The sequence below is a fragment of the Astatotilapia calliptera genome, chromosome 20, assembly GCF_900246225.1.
Source record: "Astatotilapia calliptera chromosome 20, fAstCal1.2, whole genome shotgun sequence".
NCBI classification, from domain to species: Eukaryota; Metazoa; Chordata; class Actinopteri; order Cichliformes; family Cichlidae; genus Astatotilapia; species Astatotilapia calliptera.
In genome coordinates this window covers 17,960,165-17,985,156 of record NC_039321.1, presented here as the reverse complement: position 1 = coordinate 17,985,156, position 24,992 = coordinate 17,960,165, and the positions used below count along the sequence as shown (strand labels likewise).

The 24,992-nt window shown below is 41.5% G+C and overlaps 1 protein-coding gene across 1 annotated transcript in view; it reads left to right on the top strand.

Moving 5' to 3' along the window:
* The first annotated feature begins 10,355 nt into the window (after nt 1–10,355).
* The window catches only part of LOC113013303 (LHFPL tetraspan subfamily member 4 protein-like), a 37,939-nt gene continuing 23,302 nt past the window's right edge, over nt 10,356–24,992 (top strand). Inside the window, exon 1 of the mRNA XM_026154105.1 lies at nt 10,356–11,498. Within this exon, the coding sequence (XP_026009890.1) occupies nt 11,090–11,498 (409 nt within the window). The 5' untranslated portion in view covers nt 10,356–11,089. The remainder of the gene's footprint in view (nt 11,499–24,992) is intronic.

Sequence of the window (24,992 nt, the reverse complement as noted above, 5' to 3'; positions counted from 1 at the left end):
CACACAACTGGTCCCCCAGGTTGGATCAACGTGGTACGTGACTGGTTGGACAGCTTCCTCCGACCGTCTGTCAGAGCTAGTGGATCGCGATGCATTAACCTCATGGAGTGTCTCCAAATGCACCTGATTGCATTGCTGGCATCTAGCTTTCAGGTAGCATTGCGCCTCTGGATGGTCCCTTCCACATCTCCAGCACCGCTTGCCTGTCTGAATCCAAGATAACTTCTGCTCTATATTGAGATTCTTGAAATCTGTGCACTGATTGAAATAGTGCTGAAGATTATTACAGAAGGGGCAGAATTTCTTTGGCTTCCCCAATTTGGAAACTGGACGTGTTGCCTGTTTTGGAGGCTCTGGGCCTTTAGCAGGAGGGTCGTAGCCCAATAAGACGGTTGTGGTTGCCGCTGCAGATCTCTGCTTGGGTCTGGCACCCTTCCCACGATCCACACGTGGCTCTCGAGGTTGCTGAGGATGATGGAAATACACATCATCATCTTGGATGCGGACTTCATATTCAAGCCACTCTGCCAAATCTGCTAAGGTTGGGATGGGTGTCTGAAGAGGATTGATGAACCGCTTAAACTGCGCTCGAAGACTGTGTGGCAGTTTGGACAGCAGTCTGGTGACGTGTGACCCACACTCTAGTTCTGCTCTCCCCTCTTTCCCAAGCTGTTCTAACATTCCCATGAGAGCCCTCACTTTCAGGGCGAAAAGACGGAACGCTCAGCTGTCACCACTCCGTACCAGAGACTCTGACAACACGTCAGTGATCCGCTGCAGGGCAAGTTTGTGAGGTTGACCATACAGCTCTATCAGGGATGACATGGTCTGGCTGTATGGGTAGCGACTATTGCTGTAGGAATCGGCAATAAGGAGGGCGTCTTCCAACTTGAGGTGATCGACTAGCATCTGGTACTTGAAACGTTCAGTTGCATCGTGAGGCAGGATATTGTCAAGGGCCATTCGCAAACGAGCGAACTGGCTGGGGTCATCAGACGTGAAGTATGGAATGTGTGGTGTTGGTCCCCGGTACACGGTCTCTGTACTTGGTAGAGGTTCATGCTGACCATATTTCCTCCAGGCTTTGGAATCAGTTGGTGGCCAGCGAGGCGGGTCCCCAGTCATCTCCCGGAAGCTTTCTGGTTGTTGGCGCTGAAAGTTGTATGGCTCTGCATATTCAGGGGTGACCTGCCTCTTCACACATGCTCCAGGCCCATACTCGTCCTTCACGTTAATTTTCCCGACCTGTTCAGTCACAGGAAGTTGACTGTACTGATAAGGTGACGTACATCTGAAAGGACCTGAGGCTGCTGCACTAGCAGGAATTTCTGATACTGGAGGTGGTGGAACAGGGAATGGCTCAGCACTCTGAGGATCAAGTGGAAGTGATGCCTCTGGCCAAGGTAAATCCTGTATGTCATCCTCTGGTATGTGAAAGGAACGTACCGTGTGTGGGTAGTGTCTGGAGGCATGGTCAGGATGAGGAGACTGAGGCATGGAATCAGTCCACAAGGACTGCCTCTGGTCCTGGGTACTGGGGCCTAATGCAGAAGGTTGGGGAGCTGATAACGTCTGGAGGGCTGAGGACCGGAGAGAGAGGGCACCAAGCAGAGTCTGAACCTCTCGTCTGAGCTGATTATTATCTTCCTGCATTTCTCTCAGTGCTGATAATACCACGTCTGAGGTGCCATGCTGAGAAGTCTGGTCAGCTGGAGTGGCTGAGGTGTTGGGATGTGCCCCATGGTCATCAGGGGACTGGTTGTGCGACACATGCACCTGTGGTAGTGATCTCCTCGGCAACTGCACCAAGAAGTCATCGAGGTAACGAGGCCGATGACCATCGCGACGAGGACGAGGAGTGGATGAGAAAGCCATCTTGCCTGCGAAACTGTAACTCCGGCTCGAAGGACCATGTAATGGAGGAGGTCACTGTAAGAGGGATGGACTTGACCTCCTGACTATGACTGATGTAGATGATAAGGTGCTGACTCTATGAATCCACAATCTCAACAGGGTTGTCCGATAAGAACAGATGGCGTATCCACAAAATCCACTGCCACTCAGGTATCGGTCGTTCACTCATTTATTTAGCAAGAATCCGAAGCACACATCCATAATGTGAGTGAGGGGATTTAACAGGCTGAAAAAGTGCTATATGCCGTGTGGTGAGTGATGGTGTGGTTTCTGTTGGAAAGAACATAAAAGTCTTCCATAATTATGTGAACAGAGTGAATTAAATGTGTAATACAACAATATAAACAATACTGGATAGTGGAACATTCAACCAAAATAAGGGAGTGTCAACAAATGCTAATTTTACTATTTACATAAATCCTAACTAGGCACTTTACATTAGAGCTAACATGAGAAATTAGTGACGGTCCCTTAATGACCGCACGGCAGAGGCTGCTTCGCAGTAAACGGCAGTAACAATCGGTAAACAAAGTGTGCGCCAAGGATTAAACAAGGGAGGATAATGGCCGCAGCAAAGAACAAACACGATAAAACACAGAAACTTACAGTCTCATGGATGCACACCACTAACAGCATTAGGAATGAAAATCCACACGGTGAGTAAAACTCTGCTGACTCTTCTCACCTGTAGCTCCGACCGAACTCTCTGCGTCGACGTGTGCGTAATGATGAGGTAGAATTGTGTCTTCTGATTGGGGAAGAGAATGGGTTGCCTCACCGCTCATTGGCTAAACAGCAGCAGTATGCTGATATCTTACTCCGCAGATGTGGCTCCGTTCGTGAGTTCTGCGAACTGGCTGGCCTTTTGTACAATCATCAAGTGTGTCTGGGATTACATGAAGAGACAGAAGCATGTGAGGAAGCCTACATCCACAAAAGATCTGTGGTTAGTTCTCCAAGATGTTTGGAACAACCTACCAGCCGAGTTCCTTCAAAAACTGTGTGTAAGTGTACCTAGAAGAAGGCAAAGGGTGGTCATACCAAATATTGATTTGATTTCGGTTTCTCTTTCGTTCATTCACTGGATTTTGTTGATTGATGAAAATAAATGTTTAACCATTTTTAAAAGCATTCTTTGTTTACAGCATTTTTCCTATCTGTCTAAAACTTTTGCACAGCACTGTATATAATGATAAGAGAACAGATGTGTCTTTCAAAGGTTCACAGCCTGAGCACAGATATATGGATGGAAAATTTGGGTTCATCAAATTTGTAGTGGTATGTTGTTCACTAGTCTACTTCTCTCCTCAGACGTGTGTGAAAAGTTGCTCTGCTTGGTCATGACTGAAGATGAGTTCAGTCCTTAGATTGGATACTAGTACTGAAATTCATGTGAATGTAATCATAATTATGAGTATTTTTCCACATCACTACAGGCTGTATGTACACAATTTAAAGCTTTAGTAAACCAATAAACCAAGTACAGAATTAGTTTAATTTGTCATAACTTTGCTGTCTTCTGAATGACTTAATAATTTAATTTGATAAAGATTTCGATGAAGTATTCTGTATTTTATATAGGTTAAAAAAATAAAATAAAAATATCCCTCTTGTCCTGTGGGCGCACTTTGTTCTTTAAGCTCCGGTCCTCTACCAGAGGCCTGCGAGCTTGAGGGTTCTACGCAGTATCTTTGATTTTCCTAAGACTGCTGTCCTCTCTCATACTCAACACAGATGTTCCTGTACACTATAGTGTTCCATGTATGCCCTGCCTGCCAGCATCTTGCACCCTACCCATATGTGCTGGATTGTCTGAGAGCAATCTTTGCACAGCCTGCAAATGTGCAGACTGTGCACAGCCGGTGCAGCCAGTGCTACATCCCATGCAGGTGTCTGTCCTTCCATGATGGTTCCTTTCCTTGCTCCTCTTCCTTCTAGGGTTTCCTTGCCTGAGGTATTCACTTGGCACATGATTAGTAGTGGCCATCTTCCTAACTCATGGATGCTTGTTGTTTCATCCTGGATAGTGGTTCTGACCCTTACTAGTTCTCAGTCTCCAGTCTCAGCCAGTCTCTTGTGGTTGCGGCTCTTCTAGTGGCCTCTTCATGGTTCGCATTTGCCTGTGGGATACTGAGGTACTTGTAGCTATCTTCCTCCTGGTAGTGCAATCCCCTCAGTTCTGACTTTCCCTGTCTTTGTTGCCATCCAACTACACTTCTCCAGTACGAATGACATTCTAATATCATTACTGTGGATCATAGTGGTATGGATCAGTCCAAGATTTTAATGTACATGACCCCTCCATGTAGTGAAGTCATCTAATACCCTCAGCACGTTTCCACCGACATGCTTGACTGGTGTTCTTTGGGTCATATTCACCATTTAAACACTCCATTTGCTGTCCTGTTTCAGCCAGGACATCCTGTATAATGAGCAAAATTGGTCTGCCCCTTATTCTAACTTAAATGTCATGTATATTGACCATTACCTGCAATGTCACATACACTCCATATTTACACTATGCCCAGCTGGTTGAGTCTCCCAGAGTCTCCCTTATTTGATAGTTGAAAGGTTACCAACCCTACTATGGTCCCAACTGCCTTCAGTTCTTCAACATGCTCTTAGGGCTGATTCTAGATCTTTCTCATGATGATCCTGTGATTTTCTTTTTGGTTTTGTTTTCATCATATTATCTTATTATATTTTCACCCTACATAATCTGATCTGAGTTTAATATAATCTCATTAAGTTCATGAAAATACATTATTTATTAGCATATGGCTGACATGCTAATTTGTGAAATTTTGTTTCTATCTACACATTTTCCCATCTTAATGGAGGAAGCCTTGCAAAGCTTTGTAGCTCTCTTTTCAGTATGTCAGAAAACAAATGGAAGCTTTTGTATTTTGCACAACTCTGTTGCTTGTGAAGCTCGCACACAAGAATTTCACTCACATGTGCTGTACCAATGTACCTGCACATGTGATGTGACAATAAAAGTGATTTGATTTGATTTGATTTGGTGTCAAACAGCAGGTACAGCAACATCTGGTGGCTCCCACATCTTAGAGCAAACCTGCAACAGTTGAATCAAAGTGTCAAGACATTAAATTATATATATAGTTTAAAGTCTTGACACTTTGGACTTCAGCAGGTACATCCATTCAAAATACAAATGTAATCATAGTGCTGCCTTATACTTTAACTTTCTATTCGAGAAAAAGGGTAATTGGTTATGCTACACTGAATAAAAATAATTATCAAATAAATTGTATGAATAAACTGAAATGATTGGAGAATTGTATACATTACTTTTGTTTTTATAGCTTGGCATCAGGAGAAAATTGTATAGTTATAATTATGTATAGTATTATATTTCATATATAATATATTTCATTCTTCTATGTGTTATTTTACCAACCTATGGCAGAGAGTGCCAGCAGAACCAGGCTCAGGATATATAGGCAGTATAGAGATCATGAACAACAGGCAGAACAAAATGAAAAGTACTGTAGACACTCAGTAAGAAAAATGAAATGAAAGAGTGGCAATTAAATGGGACAACGCAGTTTAAAGTAGGTCCAAAGCAGGAAAGTGATGTGATGGACAGAGAGTTTATAGCTGTTGCTAACTTGTCAAACCCTAAGAACCAAAAGTAAGCCTGCTGACTGAGAGAAAGTAAGTTCTGTGTTAGGATGATCTGGTACTATGGGACCTGATTATTAAAGATTTTATATGTGAAAAGAATTTTATATGCAATTAGGGACTTGATGGGGTCGCAGTAAAGAGAAGCTAATATGGGAGAAATGATCTCTTTCTCTCTGTTTCACCTGTCAGTATTCTCATCGCAGCACTGGATCAGAGGAACGCTTTTCAAGGAGCTTTTAGAGCAACCTGACAATAATGAATTACAATAGTCCAGGCTAGAATTAATAAATGTATGGATTAGCTTTTCAACATTGCTCTCAGACAGGATGTTTCTAATTTTAGTGATGTGGTGCAGCTCAAAGAAAGACGTCCTGCATATTTATTTAATGTGCACGCTGAAGAACCTGTCCTTTCCGTCAAGGGTAAAGGCCATTCAGAACATCATGTTTCTAAGCCCTTTAGGGTAGAGTACAGTAACTGCAGTTTTGTGTTTTTGTGTGTTCAAGACATACCTGTAGTTTCATTGATTTGTGCCATATGGATAAAAATGAAAATGTATATTATGTATTCTAATAACATTTCTTACAAGAAGCATGTGTATTAAGTGATTGTCCAGGTACAGAAACCTGTGGAACTCATACAATAATTTATATGTGAAGAAGTCCCTCTCATTATATGAATGCTGTACTGACGGTTAGCAGTAATAAGTAGAGTACTGCCATGAAATGAACAAGATTTGGGCTTGAAAGCAGAAACCAAGAATAAATGTTCAACAGATGTTTTTACACACAGGCAATAAAGATTGAACTGCAACTAGAAAACTGTTTGAATGTCTTCTTTCTGGGCAAGCAGATGGACAGCTTTCCTTCTCACGTCTCTTCCTCTCCTTAACTCTTTCTCAGCAGGTTTCCTTTTCTTGCAGACAGGTGTATCTCTGCAGACCCATGATGTCTGGAAGCATCTGTGCAGAACATATTCAGGTTAGTCAAAAAAACAACAACAAAAAAAAAAAAACATACTACACGAGGAGCCAAATAACACCACCACAGTCAGTGAAACAATCTGGCAGCAGCTGAGGGAACTCTTTAGCCTTAGGTAGTGGGTGAGTAATCATCAGATTGCACACAGGTGAGTGATTATTGAACCGCTTCCAGGTACGCAGGCAGGAGAAGTGCACGAGCCGGGACAAGGCTCCAATTCCAAAACGCACAAACAGAATTATAAACACACACACACATAGACAACGGAAAGAAAAAGAAGACCATGACAAGTCCACAATCAGAGGCCATAAAAAGAAATAGATGAAGTGTGGGGGACCAGAATGAGATATGTGAAAGACTTCACGGGGCAATCGTGGCTCAAGAGTTGGCAGGTCGTCTTGTAATCGGAAGGTTGCCGGTTCGAGCCCCGGCTCAGACAGTCTCGGTCATTGTGTCCTTGGGCAAGACACTTCACCCGTTGCCTACTGGTGGTGGTCAGAGGGCTGGGCAGCCTCGCCTCTGTCAGTGCGCCCCAGGGTGGCTACAATGTAGCTTGCCATCACCAGTGTGTGAATGAGTGGATGACTGGATGTGTAAAGTGCTTTATACAAATACAGGCCATTTACCATTGATATATTTAAATGTACTTGGCAGCATTTTATGGAGTCGTCGTGCTAGTGACTCTGTTACTTTGTTATTGCTGGACATATCTAGAAAGAAGAGAGGAGCTCGACTGCTTACAGATCTGCAGGCTTTGTGTTAAGAAAACACAAAGAAATTAAACTCTTGCAGCTGAGTGAGACGTTAACAAGTAAGTAAAACATTTAGCTACAGACATTTTCTTACTTCCTTCAACTTTGTCATTTACTCAATAAATTAATGAATTAATTAAAAAATTAAGCCATGCACTGACATGCATTTGGACTTACTTTTACATTGCCCACTTGCACTTCACTATAATTGCAACAGATGGCACCCTAATACAAGATCATGTGCTGTGATGGAGTACTGCACAATGACATGGAGGCACGGATGAAAGAGCTCTGTGTTAAAGATATCTTTGGTGATGCGTTATGCATAGTTATAATGATATTGTTACAAGATATAGCAAAAACACAGATAAAGATAGAAGTTGGTCTTCTTCTTCTACAGTGGTGTTTTACTGCTGTGTGAGGCCGACACACACGCAGCCTTACAAAGATTCAGACGCAAAATTCACAAACCCTCTGCTGCCCTCCATGAAAACTCCTCTCATTCCTCAAGAGGCATCCCCTATCTGTGTACAAGTCTATTTCCTTCCACTCACATGTCCTCACTTCAGTAGTTACACTGCACCTTTTGCACTCACTCTGCCAGTGTTAGCACACAAGCACACATGCTAGTGGCGCACACACGCACAAACACACACAGCTTGTCAACTCCCCGCTGCTGCTAACAGATGACAGGAGGCCTCAGGATGAAGAAAGACAGTCAGTGTTGTGCTGCGGAAGCACGGGGCAAAAATACATGTTTGTTTAGACAGCATCCAGATGTGCTATGTGTGTTCTGAGCATAAAGTGCAGCCAGAAGATGTTGAAAGGAAGGATGAACCGGGTGCACTGGTAATCCAGTTGCTATGAAAATTATAAGCCATGCCTAAACATGAAGCAATGCACTTTTGTTTCTCCGGGTTTCTCTTTGTGGGTTTATTTTATAACGCTATGCTAATTCAAATGCAACTTCCTTGAAGGCTTTATTCTGGCCTTAACACCAGTCACTGTATGCAACAGTCTTTGTCTGCTCCCTCCTCTAAAGCATGATCTCACAGACCTCTGTCTTGGCCTAGTTTTATATGAATGTGAAATCTTGAGGGTAGATGCACCCCCCCTCCCGGTGAATAACGGAGCTTTTTATGGACAGAGAATGAAGGCTTCAATAGTTAAGGCAACATCTGGCTCTGGAGAAGCCAGAAGCCTGAATAAAGAAAATGCAACGAATGACTGTTAATGTGGGTGATTCTGTTGTGCAGGAGCAATATTGTGCTTTCTTATGTGGAGATATATGGCAGTGATAATTTGTTACGTCTCTTAGGATGATCACTACATGTGCGATTAGAGGAAGAGAGTTATTTAGTTTGCCAGATGTTTTATGGTAGTCTGGTGCATTCGCAGACATTTCATCACCATCTTGATGAAATGCCTTTTTTTTCATAATTTATAGTTCCCTAAAGCTAAAATAGATTTCTTTCAGAGACACTAATCAAACTTTGCTTCAGTTCTTACTGAAATAGTTCATTATGTGCCTTTTATCAGTTGTTATGAAGCAGCAACTCCTGGCTCTGAAAAACGCAGCAGTTCCCTGGAGTTCACTTGAGGCTGGCTCCCAAAGCGAGTCAGTCCCCATAGACTCCCTGCCAAAATGCCCAAGTTAAAAGTATTAAAATCATGTTTTTTTAAATCCTGTTTTTTCCATTACCCCATTTGCATACTGCTGAGGCTAGCGAAGTAGTCGCTGATGGCTTGCTATGTGGTTCAAACCCTCCAAGATGTTTATAATACAGTTCTGTAAAATCGATATTTTATTGATCGGTTATTTAGCAATAATTAGCACATATTTCAATCTGTGTGTTATATCCTTACCATTTACAGATGCTAACCGACTGTGCTTAGTATTCCACCCTTTCCAACACTTCTGTCTCAATGAATAAATGAATAAATCAACATCACAGTTTTTGATGGCTGCTTAAAGGCTAATGCTGAAGTTTTTAAAAAAGGAAACAGTCTAGAAACCAGTGGGTGACAGCAAGGTTGTTGTGTCCATCTTTTAGGTACAGTTTATAGTTGTTCTCACTCCCATGTATGTGTCACTACTTGGCCTTACCAATTGCCTGATAACACTCAAACGGGTTAAAATGCTAGAGTTCACATTTCTAGCTGGTTAGTCAGATAGAACAGACCAAAAAACAGCAGATTAACAGACAAAAACTAACAAAACAATAAATAATGAAACCAACAAACAAACATCAATCTACTACAAGCTTTTCAAATATGCATAGCTAGTATTGCCATGCATGCATTTGAGAGATGTAGAGATGTCTACGTTTAACTGATTTCTATCTAACATTCACACACAGTACCGTGAACGCATCGGCAGTAACTAAGGGTTCAGTATCTTGCCCAAGGATACGTGGACACGGAGACCCTGGCAGTAGGCTAAGGGGTCGAACCAACAACCTCCCCGTTAGTAGATGACCTGCTCTGCCTCCTGAAACACCCCAAGAGCACAAAAACGGGGGGGATGCTATGTAACATGAAAAAAAGTCTGTATTTCATATTTAGATTTTGCAAATTAGCCCGTTCATGATAGAACTGGAATGGTTTGAATCCGTGGGTGACACCATCGTGGTGGTCACTGTGGGTCCGGAATATTTGTTGGTGTGATTTCAAATTTAAGGTGAAGAAAGGCTGAGACGCGCTCTGATGCAAATCCGCCCCCCACGCCTCTCCACCCCTTATGCTGCTGCTGCGCCCGCTTACGTGAACGCGCTCCAGCGCTGTCATCAGTACAACATCAGCATCTTTCGGGGGGCGCGCAGAGAGAGAGGGAGAGCGAGAGAGAGAGACGGGAGGAGGAGGAGGAGGACGGAGAAAGCGAGAGAGAGAGAGGTCTGAGACACACTGGATAAAGGCGACAAAAAGCACGATGATAATGGAGTCGAGGCGGTGGAGGATGTCGGATTTACGAGAAAGGACTGTTGAAATTTGACAGAGGGCTCGTGTTAAAGGCTGGTCTCCATCTTTTTTTTTTTTTTTTTTTTTTTGGTTTTCCCTTTTTCGTTTCACCGCGTTTGATTTTTTTTTGCCCCCCTCCCTCCCCCCACATGCTGCGTGGACAGTAGAGGCGAGCAGAGGAAGGGGAGCACCCCGCGGATCCCTGGGAAGCTAAAAACGGGGGTCCACCGCTGGCGCTACAGGCATCTCATCTCACGGATGGTAATAAAAGGACATCATGATGAAGACAGCTCTGGACTGATGGATGAGGATGGAAAAGCAGCTTTAACCCCCTCCACCCAGCGACTGTGAAATAAAGGGGGGGGAAATCCTATTGTGATTTTTTTAATTGTTAATCATTTATAGTGTAGCCCTGAGGAAACGAGCCTTAGACAGCAATGTTGAATCACTGGTGTTAGTAAATTATTCATTAGGAGTATAGGTAGGCTATGATTTTTGTATTGCTTCAATGTAGCATTCCCATTATTCTTTCCCCCCCACTATGTGTAGTCTTGTAAGATCACACACATATGTGGAGGTCTGGTTTTATCGTGTGCTTATGTAGGCCCTTTTAACAGCCAAGAAACAGCCAAAGCGAGGGAAACATTAGCTTTCGTGTAGAAGAGAAGAGATTATCTGAATAGTGAGGTGTGTCGAGCTGTGCGGGGGCTTTTACATCTTTTACATCTTTTTAAAAAAAAATATATATATATATATATGAGAGTGTAAAGAAGAAGCGGGACGGGGGTGTAAAAAATATCTAAGAAGAAGGAGAGGGGAGAAAAAAAACGACCAAACATGTTGCCTTCCCAAGAAGCCTCCAAGATCTACCATGACAATTATATGCGCAACTCCCGAGCCATCGGGGTGCTGTGGGCCATCTTCACCATCTGCTTCGCCATCGTCAATGTGGTGGTGTTCATCCAGCCCTACTGGATCGGCGACAGCGTCAACACGCCGCAGGCCGGCTACTTCGGCCTCTTCCACTACTGCGTGGGTACCGGGCCGTCGCCCAGCCGGGAGCTCACCTGCGTGGGCAGCTTCTCCGACTTCAGCTCCATCCCGTCCGGAGCCTTCAAGGCGGCCTCAGTGTTCGTGCTGCTGTCCATGGTGCTGATCCTCAGCTGCATCGCCTGCATGGCACTCTTCTTCTTCTGCAACACCTCCACCGTTTACAAGACCTGCGCCTGGATGCAGCTGCTGTGCGGTAGGCATCCCCCCAATGTTTGTGCCATGTGTCGCTTAGAATGGAAAGTGTGTTTGGAGTCGCGGGGAACCAAAGAAACGTAATCAGGTGAAAAACACCCCCAAACCAATCTGGCATTTCTGCTTCATTTGCAGCAACCACTGGTGTTGGTGTTGCTGTGTTCAAGGATGGATTCACCAAGGCTCTGGTCTTTAAAATAATAATGATAATGTTCACGTAAAAATGGATAGCCACTTAAAATCCGCTGGGCTCTCTTAGATAACGGAAGGTATCGTAACAATGCAACCTTATAGGAAAATGTTCAAAACGATTACAAAACAAGGGAGACGTGTGAGGTCAGAGTGCTGAGAGTCAGCGGCTCAAGCCTCCGTAGACTCGGGAAAATCTCCTGACTTCTCGAATGAGAAAGGTGAAAGGTGTAGTCTTTAGGGGTGTATAGGCTATGACTCATTTTGCATCTTATTAGAGGTGAAATACAAATTTTATTCCAATATATTTATTTGTTTATTTTTAAACTCCTGCAATGACAGCCGGGAGACAGTAGGAATACATTTTAGCGAAGCGCACTGGAAGCAATAAGGCAGGCAGCTGGAGCTCCCCAGAACGTAAGCATTGATATTCTGAGGATACACCACAGCATCTGTAAGGAAAGCGGCAGGATCACTGCTTTATGCCGATGTAATGCAAATGCCATTCATTCACTCACTCCACCCGTTTGTAGAGGATATGATGAGGTCGGGTGTGATATGTGCGATGCGACGGAGATGTGAATTGCTGTGACTGAGGGCTTATAACGGGCCCTGTTGCTATTTTCAGGGATGATACCCGGTCGATTGGATTACTGTGTTCAGGGGAGAGATGCTTTGTCCCTTCTTTGTGGTTAGATTGTTAGATTACACTTAGAAATGATTAGGGACAAATGGTGGCTTTTCCAAACACATGGACACACTGAGTTCCTGCTGTCTTCTTGGGATGTGGAAGAACAGACGTAGCTTCGACGGTTCAGTTTAGATCTGTGTGGCTGCCACAACTGTAGATGCTTACTGAGATGGTGCTGTAGTAGAAACAAGGGATTTTTTTTTTCTTTTTTTGGAATCGCTTAAATATCACCCGTCACTGGAAGGAAGATCAGGATGTCTGCGATTACCAGAGGTTCATCTCCAGGCATTACTGCATGTTTCCTGACATTTAATGGCATTAGCCATTAGCCTATGGAAGGATTTTTAAATGAGCAAACAACAAAAGATGCACGATTACAAGAGACCAGTGGCAATCTAAATTAAATACTTATTTGAGAAGCTGGAATAAAAAATAAATCAAAATAAAAGAAAGGAATAAAAGAAACCACAGCCTCTTATCTAACGTGAATTTGTTACTATCTGTGGTGTTTTAGCGAACATAACACAGACCCTTCATTGTGTTTTGGGTCACATTTTTGTTCCCATTTGTTGTGTTTTGGCTAACAATATACACTTAGAAATTTTGTATTCTGTGTTGTTTCTTTTGTTTGTGACTGTTGTGTAAGAAAAACTGTCAGCACATTTATGATGAGATGACCACGTTAGCAAGATTGGAGCAATGAGTAAAGTGAGCTCGGTGCAGTGCATCTCAGAGGGTGCTAAAAAAAAAAGAAGAAAAATTCATGATCCGTCTCATATAAGCAGTTCTCCTAGCGAGCCTCCAGTGTATATCTGATTTCTTTATAAGCTGATCAATGTGATAAATAGGCCAGGCAGAATAGCGTGGGAGTCAGTTTTCTGTACAGAAACAGTCAGCATACTGAATGAGAGGGAGGGAGGATGACGGGGAAGCAGAGAGAAAGAGATCAGCACTTTTTTTCCTCCTGTATTGTTCTTTTCCTCATCCTCATCTGCCCACTCTGTCCTCTGTTGTGCCGAGTGTGTCGAAATCAGCAGGAATCAGACACAACAGCAGAGGTACAGATTTTGCTTTCTTTATCAAAACCCGTATGGCTTAATAGAAATTGAACCTCAGTTTTCCCGCACACAATTAATCAAGCACAACAACAGCAAGGAGCTTTTTATGAGGAAAGATTCTAATGTTTTACATAAGAATGTGGGTAAAAGGAAATCTGCCTTTCTTAGTTGTTGTCTTGTAAAATTTTAATCACGGATCAGTGAACACTGTTGTTCAGTCAGAGCTGCTGGTGTCTCATGTACATGTGGTCTGGTGACACACATGTGGTGCTAGGGTGGCCTTACTCTTAAGTCATGACATTTTAAAACAAACCACAACCTTTTCCTGAATTTAAGCTCTATGAACAAAAGTGCTGGGCCACATACACCTACAGGAGGTGCTAAGCTGTGAAGCTCCTGGTGCACAGGTTTTGTGCTGATGTTAATGCCAGAGGATGTTTGGAAGTCTGCAGTTATTGAGTCAGCAGAGCTTTCGTGGCTAATATGAATAATGTAACTCAGCAGTCTGCAACCCTGCTCTGTAACTTCACGTGGTTGGCTCATTCATGGCTCACTTGCTATGGTTTCCACTTTGTAATAATACAAGAAACCTCATAAACTTGCTCGTTGCAATAGTGGTATCTAATTCCAATGAGCTTGTTAGAACGACTTATTCTTTCACACTTTTGTAGAAGCAGACAACATGAATAGGTACTTGATTTTACTGAAAACACCTCAATTGAAAGATCAAGGAGTGTAATACATCTAATACAGTTTATGTGCTCTTCAGATACAACTTTATAATAGCAAGTCAGTTCATTTTAATCCAACAGGGTGCCTATTTTCTAAACATTTGCATAGTTTCATCAGTATCAGTTACAGATTTATCATCCAAATACTGTTAATAGATGGATTAAAGACCAGCTGCTAACCAATTAGCAAACACTAATACTCAGTTCTTTGTGGTTTTGATTTAACATGGTGCTGGAAATATTCTTTAGAGATTTTAGTCCATAGTCATGTGATAGCATCATACAGTCAAAGGAGCTTGCAAAGAAAAGCGTCTGGACTTCTTTAAGTTGCTTGAAGACGTTTCACCTCTCATCCTAGAAGCTTCTTCAGTTCTAAGGTCAAATGGTGGGGAGTCCCAGATTTAAACCTAGTGGGAGTAACCCCCCAAAGAGGGACAAAAGGACCCCCTGATGGTCCTCTAATCGCCTGAGCCAAGGTGCAAAACTTGGTGTGGGTCCCAATCTCCAGACGCTTTTCTTTGCAAGCTCCTTTGACTGGATGACCTGGATGACTGAGAACCTTCACAGACATAGCATCATACAGTTACTGTAGATTTGTCGGTTGATGTGAATCTCCTCTCAGTTATTGTTCTCAGCTGACAGCAGCTGCACCCAGTTGGTCATCTGCTGCTGTAGCCCATCTGCATCAAGGTTTAACATGTTATCCATTTAGAGATGCTCTTCTGCATACTTGGTTGTAGCTACTAGTTATTTGAGTTCCTGTTGCCTTCAGCTTGAAGCAGTCTGGCCATTCTTGTGTGATTTCTGACTCCAACAGTGCATTTTTGCCTACAAACTGTCGCTCTCTGTATATTTTACCTTTTAGACCATTTTCTGTAAAACTCTAGAAATGGTTGAGTGAGAAAATCTCTGCAGATGAGCAGTTTTGCAGTTCTCAGACCACGTGTCTGGTCCCAACAAACATGGCACATTAAACCCACTTTAAACATTCTTCATTCTGGTGCTCAATTTGAACTTCAGCGAGTCATCAGCATGTCTGAATGCATTGAGTCGCTACCATGTGATTGTCTAAATAGAAATTTGCATTAATAAACAGTTGAATACGTGTATCCGATACAGTGGCTGATGAGTGTACGCTTAGTGGTTCCTTTTACAGTTCAGAAGTTGTGTTCTGTGGCTGTTACGTTATGAACGGGGGATTGTAAAAAAAAATAGGTTTGTGGAGCTATTAAGAAAATCTGAATGTGAGGCAGATATAAATGTTTTTATTAGAGATGATTGGGTAAATACATTTTATAAACTGAAATGAGACTGGTTGATTTTCCTAAAAACACCTCAAACTATGTTTCTTAACTCTGTGAGATATAAGTTATCATTGTTGATGACCCTAATCTTAACCCTACCAAACCCTTGTTTTAGAGAGAGGCAAAAAACACTTAGGAAAAAGTGTAAAGTTTTTAATGCTTCAGAATTTTTGCTTTCTTTGTCTCCTGATTGCAAGACATGGCCGCATGATTTAAAAATTAAATATTCCCATTTAATAGGGTTTGGGTTTGTAATATCACCAGTGGCATTTCTAAAAAACGACCTAAAAAAGCAGAAGTATAAATTAACAAAAAAATTGCATTACAGAGGCAAAGTACTACAAAATTCACATTTCTATAGCATTCGCTCTAAGTTACCTGAAACAGGTAGGCCACCTCCTCCAGGAGGTCCATAACCCATCAGCAGGACCAGTGTCTGCCCCTTCGTGCAAGGTGGAACAGGCTGAGCACTGCCAAAGCTACAAAATGACCTCAAGGAGGACACTCGTGTCAATGTCACTGACCAAACAATCTGAAACAGATTTTATGAGGCTGGCCTGAGGACCCCACATCCTCTAGTGGGCCCTATTCACAGGCCCATGAAATCCTTGGACTCATTGTCAGATCCTCCCCTGGTTCCTGGTGGTGCACAACAGTGCACTTCATCATTTGGCAAGAGTATGCAGACAGTTCCTGGAGGATGAAGGAATGAAGGAACTGATACCACTGACTGGTCCCCATACACACCTGACCTAAATCCAACAGAATACTTCTGGGACATTATGTTTCGCTCCATCTGACACCACCGGGTTGAACTTCAGACTGTCCAGGAGCTCAGTGATGGCCTGGTCCAGATCTGGAGATCAGATCCTCAGGACTCCATCTATTGTCTCATGTTGTCAACATAAGTCACTTTCAGAAAATCACTTTAATGTTTGGGGTGTCTTTGAATTCAGCCCTCTGTATGTTGATCATTTTCATTTCCATCAAATGATGCGGCATCCTTTTTTCCCCTAACACATTACCCAGTTCATATCAGTATATAGATGCAGCATGATTTTTCCCTAGTTGACATCCAATGTGTTTTCAAAGTGTTCCTTTAATTTTTTGAGCAGTATACATAAGAATTAAGCAGTATGAGGAATCAAGTGCATCAAATCAATGTAGCAGTCCTGAGTCTACTGAAACAACAGATAAACGCCCCTTCATGTCCACCATCCAATGCCCTCAGGCGTCCTGATGATTTAGAAATCTTTGTTGAACAAAATTAACAAAAACTGAAGATTTGCTACATAAAGGTTCTTTTTTATGGCGAAAGGGTTGTATGTCCCTCTCTAAAGATCCAAATACATTACTTTTGTAAGTCGTATAAAAAAAGGATGGAAGATTAGATCCAGAATTTATTGCTTACCATATAAGATAGCTAATCTTATATGGTAAAATTATAAAATATGGTTATATATAGTTATAAAATGTCAGTTTTATTTCCTCTTTGATATTCTGCTTTTAATTTGTGAGCACAGATCAAAGTTACTGAGTGGGTTTTTTTTATCTTTTCTGTGGACTCATATGATTTGTGGCAAATGTAAGTCGTCTAGAAGGCTGGCCGAATGCCACTCACCACCTTGAAAATGATCATTTAATCATCCCCTCTGCCCTGCTGGTTGCAGCAGCAGGTCTGCTGGCACAGAACAGTGACAGACTGTACCACAGTAAATACAGTAAGAGCCAATCTGAACCGCTGGTGGCTCAGATTGGCCTAAATGAACCAAAAGGTATCAGTTTGAGCCAGAATATTGCTGGTCACTTAGAGTGTGCTATAGGAACAAGAAGATTAAATAGAAACATCTCCTCGTGTTTCCATCAGCTGAAACTGCAGACACATTCACACATCTACACAGGTCAGCGATTTTCTCACTGCGGTTTTGTCCTATATTCTGGGTAAGTGTTTAGTCCAGTCAGGAAACTAGTGGGACCTACTGGTTAAGTATTGGTAAAACTGAAGATAAAAGGAGAAACTGGAACATGGTTCAAAACACTGAGATGTGGGAGTCTTGGCAGAGCACGCTGACACAGTGTGTACTGGCACCTATAAGCTAAAAATAGGCCAGAGTTGTCTTTTACGTACACTCAACTGGAATCACAAAATCCTGCTGTGCTAAAACAGGGGCCTGGATCGCGAAGCAAAACTATGTCACAGTAGCTTGTTATTCAGTTATCTTTGGGCTTAATTCTGTATTACAAAGCTTGCCCACTTAATTATGTTATATTGTGTATGTAATCATGCATATTAACTATCCTGACTATATCAAGTATGTCCACATCCTGCTGATGGTCTTGTATGCTTCAAGAGATGGCCGAACAACAAAACCCTCATCCACTGCAAAGCTCGTCAATGTTAGCATGAAAAGCATTTAGGCTAGTGGTTGATCAGCCGAATGCAAAGTATTGAAAAAGTGCTCCATAGCTGTATGAGAACAATTCCAAGAACTTTAAGTATTTACAGAAATGTGACTGTATTTTTTTTTCTTAAAGAACTTTAGCTTACTCTATGGCCTAATCTACAATACAGTGTGTGATACTATCATGTGAGTATGGACTAAAATGTCTAAAGAATGTTTCCAGCACCGTGTTGAATCAATGCCATCAAGAATTAAGAATTGACACGAGCCAAAGAAACAGTCTCAATTGGCTTCTGTTTAGGAATTTATTTATCATGTACCAACTAAGACTACTATGCAATAAGAATATGTAATTAGTGAAGAATCATGTGCTATATATATAAATTAAAGAAATCATGGATGTAGTCTCAGGGTGTGAAAAGTCAAACCAGTGCAGGGACTTAAATGTGTGTTCTGTAATCTATCGCCAGCAGGTGGCAGTACATGATCTATGACCTCAGTGAACACTTTTCTAATTAATTTATGGTGTCAGTCATAGATTTGAGGTCTTATCTAATGCAGCATCATGTTCATTTAATAATATATGGTTTTTAGGGTGGTGTGGTGGTTAGCACTTTTGCCTCAAAACAAGATTTTCCTGGGTTCAAATCCATCATCTACTGGAGGCTTGTCTATGTGGAGTTTGCATGTGTGGCCACCTTCTACCAGAGGCCATAGAAATTTGGACCACTTCTCTCCAAGGATAAGGGTTTGGGATGGTATGACGACATCTAGACCAGAAGACAAGACTATTAGAGAATCACTGAGGGCAAATTCAAAGCAAAGAGGCTCGGGTGGGGAAATCAGGCAGAGCCGAGACCGCTGGGAGAGCCAGCAATGGCCTGTGCTCCTTTTGAAGCTTGAAGTGTCTTGATTTCATATTCAAACCCTTCCCTCACTCGTCATAGTTTGTGAAAAAGGTCTACAACCCAATAGGTAACATCACAATAATTTAGATTCAACAAGCTGCTGGAAATAACCCTTGAGATGGTTGCAAGGGAAAATCCCAGTGAATCAGCAGTTTCTGCAATACTCAGATCAACCCCCGGGACTAACAGCCACACCACATCCAAAGTTACTTAAATTACCTCTCCTAATCATTCTGATGCTTGGGTTGAGCTTCATCAGGGTGCTAAGGGGAGAAGTGGGGTATAAAATATTTCCATATTTGGTCAGTTAACTCACCAGAATTTAAAGTTGGCTTAAAAAATGTAGGTGAATTTTAGATGTAATTACAAGTATTACTGACAGCGACACATGCTTCAGACTAGTCTGAAAACATGCACCATCACAAATAATAAAAAGTCAAATCGCCAAATTTCCTCTAAGATAAGATAAGATAAGATAAGATAACCTTTATTAGTCCCACACGTGGGAAATTTGTTTTGTCACAGCAGGAAGTGGACAGTGCAAAAGTTATGACGCAAAAATTAGAATACAATAAGAATAAATACAGTACACAGCTGTACAGAATAGAATAAAATAATATACTATATACAGTAGAATAAAATAGAATAAAAATATACAATAAGATAAAAATAGAATACGAATGCTATATACAACTGAGTAAAAATACAACGATGCCAGAAAAGATTATTGCAGAGACAAATCACATCCAAATGGCATCTCAGTTCCACTTTTCTTGTTGCACAGACCCTATTGATAATTGATCAGGGACTGCACTTAAACAAAGAAATGTTCAGTTTACAATCCAAACCAAAAGCTCCAAAAGTGGGTTAGGGCCAATAGAGAATCAACAGCCACATGCTAATAGGTGATTTTCCTCCCATCTTCCCCCAGTTGTGTCACACCTGGATGGGAATGTGAATAATGGGATCATTTTACACTTAGAATCTAGACTAAACTGCAGTTTTTTTCCTTCTTCACACAAAGGAACAAGTGGAGGGCTAGATTTCCCCAAAGCACTGTAGGTCTGTGAATAGCTTCTCTGCTCACACCTTTGCTTGGATTTAGATTAATTCAGTGGAAAATGCTCCTGGGAAAATGGCTAGCACTTTAGTTTTTAATTCACCTTACTTGAACAAAGATGAATTTAGTCTAAGAACCTCAGAGGAAATTCAAATAGGATTTCAGCGTTTACTTCTCACAGAGATGGCGAGGTCACTTCACCCATCAACTACCTTCTCACTCCACCCTCCTCCTGTTTTCCTGCATCCCTCTGGCAATGAGAGGTGGAGGAACAGGAAGGTACCAAGTTAATCGTAGAGCTCAACTGCTCCCTTTCTCACTCCCATCTCCATCAGTTCAGTCCACTATCCTTCTTTCACATCTGACCTTGGCTGTTGCAATATTAAACAGAACTAAGCAGGACATGGGCTGTGGCACAGGGGAGGAGCCGTGTAGGGAGAAACAACCTGTCAGGGACTGTTCAGCATAACTCTGTGTGTGTGTGTGTGTGTGTGTGTGTGTGTGTGTGTGTGTGTGTGTGTGTGTGTGTGTTTGTGTGTGTGTGGGCTCTGTGGTAAAGTTAAGATCTTGTGGGGGTATAGTTTTGCTTCCAGTCTGAATGTCATGGAAATAAATGACCTGTAGAATTAGTCTAACAGATACTGAGGCAAAAAGCAGAGGTGTTTGGAGGAAGGGTGAAGAAAAGCTCATCTATAGATGTGGAACCACTGAGTAACCACAGTGCAAATAATCTAAAAAAAATGGTCATAGGAGATATACTTTTATATAAATAATCTTGAGTAATTACATTCACTGCTCACTGCAGTGCTTCTGCATTGGGTTTAAATTTTCCAATATTCATTCGCTCTTACTGCTTAGATTAATAGTGGAAATTCATTCAGCTCCTCCAGACTTTTTTCTAACTGCTCTTATAATAAGAAAAAACTGTTAGGAAACATGTCCAGGCTCAACTTTTTAAAAACAAAAACTGTGTCAAATTAATCTACATTCACAATGAGAATAAACATCTATTCATCCATTTTGTTAATGTCTCGTCCAATTCAGAGAAGGGAGGAGGCGGAGCCTATCTCAGCTGACTCTGGATGAAAGCTGGAGTACACCAAGGTTAGGTCTCCAGAGCAAAATAAGAATATACTGTTCAAAATGTAAACTTAATTTCATTTTCTTTTCTTTTTTAACATGTTTACAATTTTGAAAGGAAATCGTGCTGTGTGTGCTTTTTTTCACTCAAAGTTAGTCTTTGCATATGATTGCGTTCTCTTTTTACTCAGCTATTTTGGAAAGACTGTTATAAATTTGAGGTTCACTGATAGTTTCTCCACATCTACAATAGAAAAATGCAGTTTTGAACTCCAGTCATGCAGAAGAAGAATTTCATTGCTTATTATGTTGCAACTACTTAATACAGCTACACGTGTTGATAATAATATCCACAGTGAATATAATACTTACAAGAACATAATGTAATGTGCTGCTGGAGGAGATCCAGTCCTTGGGGACTTGCAGAATTAGGCAGATGATGACCTTTCCATCTCATGGGCTGTCACAGATGCAGGAACAATCAATTTTGACGTCACTACAAGTTAGAATCACCGAGCACTGCAAATGATTTTGGTACTAGACCCTACTAGAGTTAGTACTAGAGTTCTAGTAACGTCACCCTACATATGTTGTTGGTCCTGACTCTGAAAGGGAAAATGTTGTTTTTTTCCTTCTTGTACAAACAGTGAACACAGTTGTTTTTCTGGTGAAGCAGCTTGAGTTTTCTCGGTTTCTCTCTGTTTTTCCTTGTTGTCCGTTTTTGTTCTTACAAGGATTCTGAAGGAAAGCAAGAGAGCAGCAGAAAGAGTGCGTAACAGTGTGTGCATGTGATGGAAGGAGAGGCAGAACGCGAGGGAGCAAAACACAGCAAATTCATTTGCATGTGCGTGCTGATGGTATGCTTTGTGTGTATCTTGCCCCCCCCCCACACACACACACACACATCTGTTCTCGCAACTGTGTGAGACAACGGGTAAATGTGTACATGATGGTGTGAGAGCTGAATGATTAATGAGAACGTTTTCTCTTTTCTTCTCTTGAGGCAGTGTGGTGTTTTTTTATGTATTTTTTTTATGTATTTATTTTTTCTTTCTTTTCTTTTTTTGTTTTTGCTTCTGCAGTTAATGTGGCTGTGTGCATCCATGCAGCATGTGTGCACATGCACAGTAGATTTAAATAAATGCTGCAGTGGTCGAGTTTTTTTACATATGTATATATATATATATATATATATATATATATATATATATATATATATATATATATATGTATTTAAAGAGATGTATATGTGTCTGTGTGTGTATGTAAGACAGAGAGAGATGTAGCGAGAAAAAGTCTCCCTGCCTCTTGCTCACTCTTTCCTTCTCTGTGTCTTTCACTCTCTGAGATTTCTGGTTGGCTTTCCCAACCAAACGTACATGTTTTAATTATCAGGCACTTAATAAATAATTCCAAAGTCACTGGGGTGTTTCTAAAAATATCCTAACAGCTGAATAATGGATTTCTTTGACCCGTCTCATCATTGTCGCTCTCTGTGTATGTGTGTGTGTCTGTGCAGGAGTGAGAAACAAAGTCTTACATCTCATTGATGTGTAGTTAGTAGCAACAACGTAGGCTTGGCCCAAAAAAGGAGGGAAATTTGTGTTTGGCTGATTATTTGTTTGTTGTAACAATGCTTTTTGGTAATAAATGTTATACTGTTGAAAAATCTCATCGTATCCTCCTAAATGGTTCCACATTTACAAGGAAAAGCATTTGTGGGTTGAGCAGCATAGTCATCAAAACATGGACTAGTCTGCCACATAATCTTTTCACTTCCCCTTTGAGATCTGATTATTTTGAAAAAAAAAATCCTTTAATTTTTTGGAGTATCAATATCAATATCAACCCAAGCATTGTTTAGTCCAACCACACAGATTATAACAACAAAACTAAGGCTTCTCTAAGCCCTACCAACCCACAAAATCTGCTCAGGAGCAGTTCAAGGTACACATCCAAAAGCTTAAACTCTTCACATCCATGCTTTATATGGCTGAACAAGCCTGATCCACAGAACCCAAAGGATCCCCTGCCAACATTGCTGATGTCAGACACACTGGCAAGGGTACATGCCCAATGAGGCAGAGCAACAGTGAGATTTTAATGTTGTGACTGATATCTTCTGTATGAAATTTCACATTCATTTTAAATTCATATTGTTCCTGCTGTTTATTTAAGACATTTCTGACACCCCACAGCAAACAAGTTCCTTACACTTTTTCAAAATAACTTTAGCTTTTCAGACAAATTTCAAAATCCACAAACTGCACCATAATAAATCATAGTAGGTCATCTTTCCCAACAAAAGAAAATCTCCTAAAACGTACTCCCAAAAATTCTCAAAAAGACAAATACACTTCTTCAGATTCATACTGGCACCAAGGATGCCAGCCTTATACAAAGCATCAAAGATGTAAGATTTTTTTTTCCATATAACTCTTGGGTGTCTTTATGTGATACTTGCTACAAGACAAACTTGTAGCCGATAAACAGGATAAGCTTGTAGCAGAATGATGGGAAGAGAAAAGTATGGAGAAGCAGAGAAACAGCTAATGATCCAAAGAATACCACCATCTGTTAAACATGGTCGAGGCAATATTACAGCATGGATATGTATGGCTGACAGTAGAAGTGGGTCACTGGTCATTTATTGATGATGTGACTGCTGATAGAAGTAGCAGGATGAATTGTAAAATGTACATGGCTTTACTTAAATGTTCAGCCAAATTCTGGAAAACATGAAGCATACTGTAAGAGCTAACTGGGAGTTTTTCCATCTGAGTTGGAAGAAGTAGATGATGTGGCCACAGTAGAGAATTTCCTTCTTACATGCATCACTATTTGCAGTGTTTTCATTTGCAGCTTTAAAGTACTTGTAAAGTACTACATGAAGCTACGCTTGGTATTTACAAAGGGATGCAGTGACAAAATTGCATGTAGGGAGGTGGAATTTCACAGATTTTTGTGACTGCTCCTGCTGCATGTGCATATTTAAGGGAGTTCCTTTCTCAAAACGCAAAATACAGGGAGGAGAATGTTTAAATCGAGCACACAAACTGATATTGGTGCTAATATTTAACACAGAAAAAAGCATGTTTTATTTTTTTTTGCACTTGATATTGAAATGGGTCAACTGCGCTTGTGTTAGAAGACAGCTTTAGTAAATCACCAATGAACTAACCACACCTATGAACTAGGGCTGCCACGATTAGTCGACTAGTCACAATTACGTCGACTATCAAAATCGTTGACGACTAATTTAATAGTCGACGGGTCATTTGAAGCTTTGTAAGATCCTGAAAGATGTAGGAATTAGTAGTAAATGGTAAATGGCCTGCATTTGTATAGCGCTTTACTCAGTCCCTAAGGACCCCAAAGCGCTTTACACTACATTCAGTCATTCACCCATTCACACACAGGCAACAGCAAGCTACATTGTAGCCACAGCTGCCCTGGGGCGCACTGACAGAGGCGCCCCAGGGCAGCCCCAGGGCGCCCCAGGGCGCCTCTGTCAGTAGGATTTATGAGTGTAATAATGGACTGAAACAGAAGATGGCAGCACTGCATGAACAAGGATGCCAGCTGCCGTTAAACCGCAAAGAAGAAGACGCAATCTCCGGTATCGTAGCTGTGTCCAAATTCATGGACTGCATCCTCCTGAGGCCGCATTTGTAGGCCGATTATGTTACAGCGATGCGACGGAGACTGTCCAAATTCGAAGACTCTGACAAATGCAGCTGACAAATTTGTCCTTCATTTCCCAAGATTTGAAGGATGGGTCGAGTTCATCCTTTGTGGCCCAGCCTATCCCAGAATTCATAGTGCGGCCCAGCCAATTAAAGTTTCCAACAATGGCGGCAGCTAGTTAGTTGAGATATTACTGTTCTTACTCTTTCTGGGTCACAAAATAAACTTTTAAGATATTTTCAGGTGAGAATGTAACTGTGTAAACTTCAAATATCTGCTTGGTTTATCAAGACACCACATATTTGCAAAAGTGCTTGTTTTCAGAGACGTCTGTTACCCACCAGCTCAATAGTTAGTTGGCCGGCGGTTCAAGGCTCACTAGAGC